The sequence below is a fragment of the Nicotiana tabacum genome, chromosome 17 (genome assembly GCF_000715075.1).
Source record: "Nicotiana tabacum cultivar K326 chromosome 17, ASM71507v2, whole genome shotgun sequence".
Classification (NCBI taxonomy): Eukaryota; Viridiplantae; Streptophyta; class Magnoliopsida; order Solanales; family Solanaceae; genus Nicotiana; species Nicotiana tabacum.
The window spans coordinates 108,639,416-108,651,596 of NC_134096.1; the positions used below are offsets into that span (position 1 = coordinate 108,639,416).

General features: G+C 36.1%; 2 protein-coding genes across 4 annotated transcripts; both read right to left on the reverse strand.

Moving 5' to 3' along the window:
* Positions 1-1,512: 1,512 nt before the first annotated feature.
* LOC142171605 (G-type lectin S-receptor-like serine/threonine-protein kinase At1g61500) lies at positions 1,513-7,649 on the reverse strand. 3 transcript variants are annotated; one of them, XM_075234804.1, is made up of 7 exons: positions 3,785-7,649; positions 3,584-3,691; positions 3,238-3,449; positions 2,814-3,024; positions 2,432-2,669; positions 2,107-2,257; positions 1,513-2,020 (listed from the first exon to the last, which is right to left on the reverse strand). In XM_075234804.1, the coding sequence occupies exons 1-7, from the start codon at positions 5,088-5,090 to the stop codon at positions 1,718-1,720; spliced, it is 2,529 nt and encodes an 842-aa protein (XP_075090905.1). In that variant the 5' UTR covers positions 5,091-7,649; the 3' UTR covers positions 1,513-1,717. The 3 variants fall into 3 exon arrangements, 2 of the variants coding, with proteins under 2 accessions (XP_075090905.1, XP_075090904.1); XM_075234803.1 differs by having other exon boundaries at positions 3,584-3,700; XR_012701402.1 differs by lacking the exon at positions 1,513-2,020 and having other exon boundaries at positions 2,125-2,257; positions 2,372-2,669; positions 3,584-3,700.
* Positions 7,650-7,775: 126 nt separating this feature from the next.
* LOC107830114 (G-type lectin S-receptor-like serine/threonine-protein kinase B120) lies at positions 7,776-11,532 on the reverse strand. The gene is made up of 7 exons (XM_016657596.2): positions 9,975-11,532; positions 9,654-9,764; positions 9,347-9,561; positions 9,045-9,255; positions 8,692-8,929; positions 8,442-8,589; positions 7,776-8,298 (listed from the first exon to the last, which is right to left on the reverse strand). The coding sequence occupies exons 1-7, from the start codon at positions 11,272-11,274 to the stop codon at positions 7,990-7,992; spliced, it is 2,532 nt and encodes an 843-aa protein (XP_016513082.2). The 5' UTR covers positions 11,275-11,532; the 3' UTR covers positions 7,776-7,989.
* Positions 11,533-12,181: the final 649 nt, after the last annotated feature.

Genomic DNA, 12,181 nt, shown 5'->3' on the forward strand with positions numbered 1-12,181 from the left:
TTTTAATAAATAAATTAAGGTTAATATGATAAATGTCATTATTAATTAATGCAAAAAATTGAAATCCTTAATATGTGTAAAAACAATCAAAAGATCAATTAAAATGGACCGGAGTAAGTATTGATATGGGTAAAAAAATTTAAAAAGATAATTCTCTCTTAATTTGCCAAATTGATAACATAGAAAATATTTCTTTGTATATTGAACAGGGAAAAAGTAACGGAGGGAGCATTAAATACAAGAAAACAAATGAAGTAAGGGGGACCAAAAATAAAAAAGGTGCAGCAAGCTTAATTAATTCATCCTAGAGGAAAATGAGTTGGGCATTCTTTGTATTACATAAATAAATGTAGCTGTCGTACCAACATATGGCTCTGCACATGAACCAAATAGTGTCATGTTTTATAGTTGGCAGTTGGAAGTATGTACAAGGAATGTCTATAAATCTGCTGCAGTACCCCTTACCCCAACCTCTGTGCAAAAAGAATATTAGTTGAAGTTTGACAATGGGATTTGTTTTACGCCAAAATGTCTAAATATATCCTTGTACTTTCGAAAATGGTCTAAGAATATATTTTGTTATACTATTGAGTTATCTATACCCCTTCAGTCATACTTTGGGTTCAAATATACCCCTCATTTAAACGGAGGGACACGTGTCATCGTCTTGTTGGCCAATTCTAAATATCTCCTAAGTAATTAAAAAGTAATTTTCTAAAGCAATTTTTTTTTTTTGTAAAAACTAGAAAAAACTGATTTTTTTTACTAAAAAATGAAAAAAACGAAAAAAAAAATTCTTCAGTTTTTACAAAAAAACTGCTTTAAAAAAAACTGAAAAATATTTTCTAAAACAATATTTTTGTAAAAATTGGAAAAAAAAAACTGAAAAGCAAATTTCTAAAGCAATTAAAAACTGAATTTTTTTCCAGTTTTTACAAAAACATTGCTTAAGAAAATTTCTTTTCAGTTTTTTTTAAAATTATTTTTTACAAAATAAATTGCTTTAGAAATTATTTTTCAGTTTTTTTTAAAGCAATATTTTTCTAAAATTTGGAAAAAAATATTTTCATTTTTTTTCAGTTTTTAGTTTAAAAAAATCAATTTTTTTCCAGTTTTTACAAAAAAAATTGCTTTAGAAATTTATATTTTAATTAATTAGGAGATATTTAGAATTGGCCAACAAGACGATGATTCGTGTCCCTCCGTTTAAATGAGAGGTATATTTGAACCCAAAGTATGACTGTAGGGGTATAGATAACCCAATAGTATAACGAGGGGTATTCTTAGACCATTTTCGAAAGTACATTAGTATATTTGGCCCTTTCCGTCTGTTTTATGATAAGGAAAAGACTAAAATAAGCCTAGCTAAAGTGCATGAGACTAAAATATGAAGGGTATCTTAACATTGGATCTTAACAAGGACATGAGACTGCTACCTTGATATTAAGCTTGATACTACTGTTTGGTATTATGTTTAGCATAATTACGCAATGTAGAACTTACACTAAATGGTGCTGAAGAATAAAACAATGCCATTTTATTAAAAAGTAATGTTAACCAGTACAAGATTGACCCTGTAGAAAATTGGGTTTTGAAAAGAACTAAAAATCCCCAGGAATGGTTCATTTACAATGAGGGATACTACACATGATCAGGAGGCTAATGACTGGATTTTTGTACTTGACTAACAACATTTAAGAATGTACATTGACATGTTTTATCGTCCTTGAGACAACGATGCACTAAACTCATTAACAGAACATTTGTCATTATCTTTTGCTGAACAGGCAAGATCCAAATATGTTTCAAACTTAAATGTGGGTTGTTTAGGAGTTGAGCATTTCATTTCACTGTTTAGCATGAGAATTATGGCTGCCATGGTAGGACGATCCCTAGGACATTCTTGAACACAGAGAAGGCCAACATGTAAGCATCGCGTTATCTCTTCTGGAGAAAATGAGTTGATTAACGTCCCATCCATGAAGTCTAATCCGCTTTCTTCACTCCATAATTTCCATGCCTGCAATATTGGTACATACTATCATGAGGTTCAATACATAAAAATGAGTGAAGTTGATCAAATAGTAAGACAGCATGTGTACTAACATAATTGAGGAGGTTAAGATTCTCTTCCACGTAATGGAAACTTGAATTCTTCTTGCCACTTATGATTTCTAATAGCAAGACTCCGAAGCTGAAGACATCAGATTTCTCAGAGAATACCCCCCTCAAAGCATATTCAGGAGACATGTATCCACTGCAAACATTAGTACTTTCAAAAGTAAATCAAAAGAACAGATATTTTTATGATGCAAATTTGGATTGTACAGGTAGCAGGAGAGGCTACCAATAATTTTTACTTCTTGATTACATGTTCATTGGAGGTTCTGAACTCTTATCAATTGAGAAGTACAGCAATATGGTCGCTTACTATGTTCCAGCTACTCGGTGAGTATGCACAAGCTGCTGCTGCTTCTGAAACGTTCTTGCTAAACCAAAGTCTGAAATTTTTGGATTCATCTCTTCATCCAAAAGGATATTGCTTACTTTCAGATCCCGGTGTATAATGTTCAGACAGGAATCTCGATGTAGATATAGTAGCCCCCTAGCAACACCTTGAATGATGTTGAACCGTTTAGGCCAATCTAGCAATTCTTTCTGTGATGTATCTGATCATTAAATGTACAAAGAGTTAAACAAGTATCACCTATAAGATCCCCTTGGACATGTTAAACATGATGGAAACTTATTTTCTAATTGACTCTACGAGATGGAGAAAAGAACTAGAAGAGAGAAAACAAGAGCAGCCATACCAAAGAGAAATTTATCCAAGCTTCTGTTTGGCATGTACTCATAAATTATAAGAAGTTCTTCCCCTTCAATGCAGCATCCCAGGAGTCGTACAAGATTCCTGTGCTGGAGTTTTGATATTAATACGATTTCATTTTTGAACTCCTCTATGCCTTGCCCTGTTCGATTAGAAAGTCTTTTCACTGCTATTTCTTGTCCACCTTTTAGCTTTCCCTATGCAGGGTCAGCCCATTAAAAGTCAAATGATCAGAAAACTTACTTTACAAACCCCTCCAGCTCCCTCAAAAGAAAAAAAATAAAGGGGTAAAAGAAGTTGGACAATACATAATTTCAGTAATAAAATCCCTTGTAGTGCAAGTTCCGCGATGGACTTTTGTGTATTTGACCACAATATTAGGTTTAGTGCTTGAGGAAAAGTGTAGTTACCTTGAAAACAGGGCCAAATCCTCCTTCCCCAAGTTTGTTGTCTACTTTGAAGTTGTTTGTTGCAGCTGCAATTAGCTCAAATTCAATCAGTGGAAGCTCAATCGGATCTTCTTTCTTTAAATTGCCAACCCAGAAACTTTCCAGTGCGTATTCTTTTGAAATGTTGCATGAATCACCTATACGAAAGCTTATGGTTCCTTTTCCTTTTTGTCCTGTTAAAGGAAGCAAAAAATTAAAGATCAGGCTAGACGTTCATTGCATAGCTGTTTCAACAAAACCATCAAGGTTGTTTCATTTGTCAAAAGCATTTTTTTCTTCTTCACTTTGGGAGTACATATATCATTACCTGTTTGATAAATCTTATTCTTGAGCAAACAATATAAAGCAATCCCCAAAAAGAGACTGGACAATACTGCAGCACATATGAATAGTGCTCTTTTAAGCTTCCGCTTACCTGAAAAAACTGAACAACATTTCAATAAGCTACTGCAGTAGATGAAATTACATCATAAAAAGTTAGTTTAAAACAAATAAATGTAGTAGTTACCTAACTCTGAGTAAGCAAGCCGAAGGAAAAGATCTTCCCCAGAATATGAGTAATCCTGCATATCTAAAAGATCTCCAGACCATACCATACACCTAATTCCTGCCACATAAGCATAAGCAGTGCAAGAGCAATTGTTCAAACACAGCCTTTCACATTCACTAGCACTGTCGAGGCGAAAAATAGCAGCAAGATCAGGCAGTTTCAGCCCACTAAACTTCAAAAAACCATCCTGCTGTCCAACCCCTGGAGACGTGCCATTTCCCTTTCGCTGACATAGTAATTTAGTTTGCCTCACACAACCACCTGTCCAGTTCCCTCTGCTCCACTCGTCACTAGACCGTGGCACAAACCCTCTTAAGCAGCTGCAAGTTGGATATTTGTTCTTGCTGCAGATTGCTGAAGGTCCACAAGTGTTATATATATCACATGGTGGATGCACCATCTTAGCATAGACTTCCCAAGCTGGAGCCCCATCGGTCCACTGAACAACTTGAACAAACCCGGTTGACTGAAGTTCCACGAAAGTTAGAAATGAAGTATTTGGAAGAAAGGTGAAGTATGCAGTTCCCTGTTGAAAATCTTGCTGAAAGACAAACTGAACTATATAGGCTGCTGAATCAATATAGGGAAGACCAATGAACTTCAGTCCATTCCACTCCCCAGTTCTGTAGTAGGGAGTAGATTTGTTCCATATGAAAAACTGAGAAGGAAGTTGATCCGAGATTCCAATAGAAAAATTTCCCGGTGAGGGGTCACTTTCCTTTTGCCAAGAAGATAAGAGCCATCTCTCCCCAGTTATCCTGTTGAACCCTATTTTCATTCCAGGCAAGAAAGTATCACAAGGATAATCGAAACTCTCAAAGAAGCATTGTCCTGAGATATTATCTTTAAGCACCAAATTCCCACTGTCCAGGAGAACAACTTCAACTGTGTTATTAGTGGGGACATACACATTGCTTGACCAGATAACATTCTGTACACCATCAAGAATCACCAAGTTTCCATTTTTGCTAATCGATAGACTTGCAGCGGAATCAGAAACATTAAGTGGACTTTCCCTGTTTGCAACCCACACAACTTTACGAGGCGGGATATTCTTAAACCATATCCCCAGGTACCTTTTACTGGAATTGGCAGGACTAAAGAATCCCAATTCAAAAACCTGACTAGCAGAGGTTAAAGTATCCCCTACTAAGAGCTTTTGTGATTGCAGAATGGCGTCTGAGGCATTGCAATAATATGATTGAATGATACAGTACGAAAGAAGAGAGATCAAAAGTATTTTCCAAGCTTGACAGAATCCCATTTTCTTAAATGATAGACTTCTATAATAACAAACATCAAGGGACACTTAAAAGAGAGAGTCATAGGTCAATTATCAAATACCAAAAATAGGGACTCGAAACAAGAACGAACATAGCTGGAATTCGCCAAGTAATTCAAACATGGAGACTGATATTATTATATAAAAAAAGAAGTATCAAGTTTATCAGGATGTCCAAAAAACTATTCAGAACATTTTGGACTGTGATTGGTTTTCTATCCCCCTTAGATAAAAATGAGCATTTGAAGTCAAATTTAAACTTTTCCCTGTATTTAGCCATAAGCATATGGTAAGAGGGCGAGGGACTATAAGGGGAAAAACTTGGGATAGAGGTCACTATAACTTGTCTTACTTTGTCCTGAGCTTATTTTGGACTTGAGAATAAAGTCCACATCTGGGAATAAAGATGTTATCTTTAAAACGGCAACTTAAAAAGAAAAAAAAGAAAAGAAAAAAGGGTGACCCATATAGCTCATCTAGTCCCCAAAACACCAATTCTAGAATATAGAACCCTCTGCCAGTTTTAAAAAAAAAAAACATAGCCGGGTTAGGGTTTGAAAATCAACCAATTTTAATTTGTTTATTTTTGGAATATAAAAGTATAATTATCTTTTTTGATAAAAGTAATTACTCATATATATATATATGTAAAATAAATTATATACTCATTTGTAAAAGTTGTTTGACGCTGTAAGTAATAATACAGTCATTTTTAGGAAAATTATTGATTTTGATCAATCAAACCAAAACCAAGACGTGACAAATTGCTAAGAGTAGTGCATAAAACAAACCCCATTTACCAATGTAGAGCAATTGAGTCATATTCTGCTGGGGAAGAGGAAAATTGAGCAGTAAGATGAAATGGGTTCTCTGAATTTTAGGGAAAGATTGTGGTGAAGTTAGGGTTTTGCTGTTTTGAACAAAGCTGAAGTGCAGAAGCCTTGGCCGCCACATTATTTGAAGCAGTTGAGCCTCTTTCCCACGCTTTGCCTAAGATCATGTTAAATTGGTTATTACTCTTCTCATACAGTAATTCTCAACTCTGCCTTTGACATGCTTGAATTACCTGGAGTAATTGGTCTAATTGTAAGAGCACAACACATGATGTATGAAATAAGTGGAGACGAGCGTTACGTGGAGAAGGGCAGAGGGACATGCTCATTTCCACCGAGTATCAAACCGTGTGGAGTGTACAATTGGCGGATTTCTCGGTTATCAAAAATAATTTTTGGCCAAGCTGAGACAAGGCTTTGATTTATGGATAGTTATTGGGATTGAGTTAAGGTACCATTTGCAGCACATATCTGAACATCAGAAACAGAAAAATGCATATCTCCCATTTTGGATATGCTATTTTCTGTTATTTCTTGTTCATTTTAGCCAACCTAATAACAATCAGAGCTGTGCTCCAGGAGTTCAAAAAAAAGCTCCAGTGTTTCTCAGGTATGTCCTCCAATTAATTTCTTTTCCTCAGAGGAGGTGACAAAATGTATTTCCTTAGAATTGTATAGTTTAACAATATCTTTTTGTTTGATGTATCATAAAAAAGGCTAATGTTAGTGCTTATTTATTGTTCTAGGAGCATAAGTTGTTTGGAATCTACAAGTGAAAAGCTTGGAAGATCACCAGTATACTTAATTTAGAATCTACAATCCATTACTAATTTAGAATATTGGAAATCTACATTTCCATATTATTTTCCTTTTCTTTGGGATATAGGGAAGTGAATTACTAGATGAGGAATCAAACTCCGACCTACACGGTGAAGGTTTGAGCCGCCGACCGAGTGAGCTACCTTGATTCCCCATCTCCATATTTAATTTGATGGTGAAGTTTGAATTTGGCAAAGTTCACCTTTGCATAGCTCTACAAGAAAGTTATAAGGTAAAATAGGTTATTCCATTTGATATAAGAAAATAAGTTTATGAACACCCATAGAGTTGAAGATTTCTTCCATATTTGAGTTTCATAAAACTACTAATGATCCACAACCATAAAAAAATTAACAATAATTAATCAAATAAATAAATACCATTTCCCCTTCTGTTTCAAGCTATGTTGCGCTGACTCTCCAAAATGTACCCGCACCCGTGTCGGATCCTTAAAAAATGCACTACTTTTGGAGGATCCGACACGTATCCGGCCACATTTTCGAAGAGTCCGAGCAACATAGGTTTCAAGTGGAGCACAAGCCAATCTGCCTACATATAGTTCCATTTCTGCAGAATCTGGTAATAACTATTGCTTTTCTAACAAGAATTAACATTACTTCTCAGGCTTTAGAAAAACTGCAATATGGTTTCTTGAAATGAAAGAACTGGCCAAAATCTGTTTCAGAATGAAAACAATTCTGCAATACACGTAAACTTAAATGATTAAGGAAGTTAAACACACGATCCGTGGTTGCTCTAGACAAATGATAGGAGAAGAAAGCATGTAATTCTGCTTCTTAAATATTAAGGATATTTGTTTGTAGACTGATGGAAATACTTCATTCTGAGTAACTTGGTAGGAAAACTGAGACTTGCTCAATTATAGAGCACCTCCACCTCTAACAGTAGGTTGTGAGTTCGATTCATGAGGGGATAGGGTAAGGAATTACCGCTAATCTCTTTCCGCAGTTGGGGGTTGGGGGAGGGGGAGAAAAAAGAGTAACTGGGGAGCATATTCAAAATTCAAGAACATATATACTGATTGAACATATCTATCTCTCTTTCAGCTTAAAGTGCTGAACCATCTACTGTACACAGTCTACTAAAGTATACCTAGCTAACACAAAATTATGAACATATTTCCAAGTATAACTTGAAAAAAGTTACATTACTTGATCCTATTCTCTTCAAATGAAGCAGATATGTAAGAAAGATCAAGCATTAAACAATCATCTACCTATTAGTACACTGATTGTGACATTGTTTGAGGATGGCAAATCCTGATTCCCATGCCACATATCTGCATCAACAGATCTTCTCATTGAGGTATAAGTGGGTTGCCTAGGCAAGGGCAATCTCATATTGTCAGTTTCCAACATCAAAACTACAGAAGACATGTTTGGCCTGTGAACAGCCAAGTCCTGAACACAAAGCATTGCCAAGTGTATACATCTCAATGCTTCATCATGCTGACATCCATCCCATATTGAACGATCTACTAGGTCCATTGGTCTACCTTCGTCCCATTTCTCCCATGCCTGAAATATTTTCCACCAGAAAAATATGAGAAAGATGACCACTCTGTCATTGCTCAATTACACAAGAAAATTAGCCCCATTATTCGGACAGCATGTTCTGGACTAAAAATATTGAAATAGTGAAGAAAATTATTCAGGCTTACATATCCAATAATGCCTGAATGCTCATCCGACCGAAAGCTTGTATTTCTACGCCCAGATATAATCTCAAGCAATAGTATTCCGAAGCTGTAGACATCAGACTTGCCAGAGAACAGGCCTTCCATTGCATACTCAGGAGCCATATATCCACTGTGTTTAGCAACGAGGTATGAGATGAAATGGATTTAGCTCCAGGAACAAGAAAATGGAAATTAGAGTCTCTTAAAAGACTTAAAATAAAATGATACTTACTATGTGCCTACAACTCTGTTTGTATTTGCTTCATTTTGGTTTCCTCCAAATATTCTGGCCATGCCAAAGTCTGAAATTTTTGGGTTCATCTCTTCATCCAACAAAATGTTACTAGCCTTTAGATCCCTATGGATTATCCTAAGTCTTGAATCTCTATGGAGATATAGTAGCCCTCGAGCAATCCCTTCGATAATGCTGAAGCGTTTTCTCCAGTCTAACTGGGATTTCCTAGCAGGATCTGCCAAAGTTTAACAGCCATTATAATTGTTAGTGATCTATCTCAATGAGATGTGTTGCTATAGTAAATATAAGGAAGCATAAGCAATTTTTTTGATAGAATTTCCTGAACTTACCAAATAGAAATGTATCTAAGCTTTTGTTGGGCATGTACTCATAAAGCAGAATTTTTTCTTCTCCTTCAATGCAGCAACCCAAAAGCCTGACAAGATTTCTGTGTTGTAATTTTGCTATTAGAGTGATCTCATTCTTGAATTCCTCATCACCTTGTCCGGACTTTTGTGAAAGCCTCTTTACAGCAACTTCCTGACCACAAGGTAGCCTTCCCTAAAGATTTAAAAAACATTATCTTTAGTCCAAAACAAGGCCGTATACTTCCTAAATGAAAAAGAATAATCCATTAAGACTGAAAAATTACCTTGAAAACGGGGCCAAATCCCCCTTGCCCAAGCTTGTTTGCAAGAGAAAAATCGTCAGTAGCTTTGGCCACCATGCTGAAGCTGAAAAATGCTAATTCTGAACCATTTCCTTGATGCCCTTCGACACTGAGGTCGCCCGGCCCAGATAAGTCTGCGGAGAACTCTCCGCTCCTAACTAGATGGTTTTTGGGAATTTCATTGATCCTCTTGGATTCTGAAAATTGGAAGTCGAAGTTATAAGTACAACATGGAACACATATCAAATGCAGCTAGCCAAGTCAGGAAGATTGCTGCATCAAAATTTACCTCGTTTTCTGGCCCTGTATCTACATACTAGCCAAACAGCTGCCATAACAACCAAAGCTAGAGCTACTAGAACTGATACTATAATAATTACGATCGTCCTGTTTTTCTTACCTGTTTCAAGAGATATTCAAAGGAGAAAATCAAGAATTAGAAAGGCTAATCGTTCTTCAAACTCTCAAACTCGAGGAAGGAAAAGAAGTATCTGCTTAAAATGCTGATCTTGCTACTAATGAAAACAAACAAGAAATGAGTCTTTGTACTAAAAAACAATTACTTTGGATTTAAATTTGTATAATTGCACAAACAAAATATTCTGCTTACCAACTTCAGAAGGATCAAGGCGAACATACAGAGTGTTCCCACCTTCCTCAAACTGCTCTATATCAACTAAATCTTCAGTCCATATCATGCAATTGATTCCTTTGACAAAAGCATAAGCATTACAGGAACAATTGCTCAGGCACTTGGTTTTGCACGCGTCTGTGTTTTGTGCATCTGCAATAATATCTGCATAATCAGGCAATTTAACTCTCTGAACAGCCACGAATCCATCATCTTTTGCACTATCATTCCTCTGAACAATGCTACTTTTCCTGCATTCCAATTCTGTCCTCCTAATACATCCTCCTGTCCGGTTCCCAGCATGCCATTGCTCCTCAACACGTGGTACAAATCCTTTTACACAAAGGCATACTTGTTCATGACATTCCGCAAAATTCCCACAAAAGTTATATAGGTCACAACCACCCGATGGCCTAGATTGTAACGTGCTCCATTGCTCCTTGTCTTCATCCCATCTCTGTTGCAGCTCATTTCCAGTCACAGTAATCTGGAACCTCACAAAAAAAGATGTGTCCGAAGCAGTGTAAGTGAAGTACGACGTATCATCCTCGTTGTTAATTTTGAAACCAGAAAATAATGTAGATCTAGTCACATTAGGAACACCAGAGAATTCCACTCCATCAAAATGTCCACTTCTCCAGCGTCTATTCGGTCCATCCCAGATAACAATTTGAGGTGCTCCACGAGGATCAACCCCCAATGAGTATCTTCCAGGTGAAGGATCACTCTCATTTGTCCAACTACTGAAAACTTTACGCTCTTTACCTTGTCTTTCCATGAAAACTTTCATCTCTGGTAAAAAGGTGTCTGTAGGATGTAAGAAGCTTTGCCACAATTCCTTATTTAACCTCGCAGCATTCCTGTCATAGTTAAGGATGACAAGATTGCCATTGTCCAACAGACAAGCCGTAGAGTTTTTGGTCGCGATAGTAACATTACTCCACCACAGTGAATCTCCATGTCCATTTTTAACAACCAAATTCCCAATTTGGTCAATTAAAAAAGTACCATTTTTATCAGGGACAGGCTTGTGTCTGTTGGCAACCCAAACGACTGTCTGTACTGTTACATCAGCGTACCATATACCAAGATACCTTTTACTAGAACCTGTAGGACTAAAGAACCCCAACACAAAATTCCCTTCTTTAGAAGTGATGTTATCACCATCTTTTAGAATCTCTCCTATCGTAATTTTATCATCTGCTGAACAGAATAAGGATAAACAAGAAAGAAGGAAAAAGAAGACGAACCAAAGGGAAACTCCAAAGCTAGCAGCCATTCAAGCATTTGCAAATGTGATACCAAATTCAAGAATGGGGAATTTGAATGAAGAGGATGAAGAAATTGTGGTTAAACAAAAGAGAATAAAAGGGGGTATAGAAAACAAAAAGAAAGAAGAAGCTTCTGATGACCGGGGGATTGGGTGGCCAAGTAGGAATAATATTACAGCTGAGAAAGATTGACCTGAAAAAGTACTTTGTAGATGTAGTTGAAGAGTCTTTTGCTGACCAGCCACCCCACAAGTGCACTTGTGATTTTTTTAAGCAATGTTAGGTGGGAGAATAAAACACAAGGGAGAAGACCTTGATTTCAGTATATGCATCTATTAAAACGTGTGCAAAGACAAACATATTAGTATAATTATAGAGGAACAATGTAATAGGATTTTTATACTCTCAATTTATTGTAAAGGTTTAATTTTTAAATAATATAATAAATTCGTACTACTATCTTTTTTCTCCTCCTAAGCATGAGTTACATTTTAACTATACATAATACATTGGTTGCAACTGAGCTCTTAGGTCAAATGGACCTCTTCTGTCATGTCGTATTATGCTACTTTTATTCATTTTGAAACTGATAATTTGTTTATTTCCTCTGTCCTAATTTATGTTATGTGATTATGTCCCTTCTGTTTTAGGTCGAACGCATTTTATTTTTAAGAAGATTTTTTGGGGGAATGCGAGGAATTGTTTGCCACTTTTGGTTTCGGGAAAAACTAATTAATTCAAATAGAATAAGTGGGATTCATGTGGATTTTGCCATAAGTTGAGCTTTTCTAGGAAAGTAAATGAGTACTACTATTTTGAGGTTAAGTCAATTGTACTGAGGTCAGAAGTGTTATTTAAAGGAAAATAAATTTCTCTTTTCCATCCACACGTGTTTTAGTCTCTAACAAGTACTAT

Bases quoted from the DNA above. Each gene is read 5' to 3' on its own strand.
- LOC107830114 (XM_016657596.2), bottom strand. From the start codon at position 11,274: ATGGCTGCTAGCTTTGGAGTTTCCCTTTGGTTCGTCTTCTTTTTCCTT. The intron at 9,562-9,653 runs GTAAATTTTGAT...TCCAATTTTCAG, and splicing joins ATACAGGGCCAGAAAACGAG to AATCCAAGAGGATCAATGAA. The intron at 9,256-9,346 runs GTAATTTTTCAG...TTAAATCTTTAG, and splicing joins GATTTGGCCCCGTTTTCAAG to GGAAGGCTACCTTGTGGTCA.
- LOC142171605 (XM_075234803.1), bottom strand. From the start codon at position 5,090: ATGGGATTCTGTCAAGCTTGGAAAATACTTTTGATCTCTCTTCTTTCG. The intron at 3,450-3,583 runs GTAATGATATAT...TTCCTTTAACAG, and splicing joins GAATAAGATTTATCAAACAG to GACAAAAAGGAAAAGGAACC. The intron at 2,258-2,431 runs GTAAGCGACCAT...TAATGTTTGCAG, and splicing joins CACCGAGTAGCTGGAACATA to TGGATACATGTCTCCTGAAT.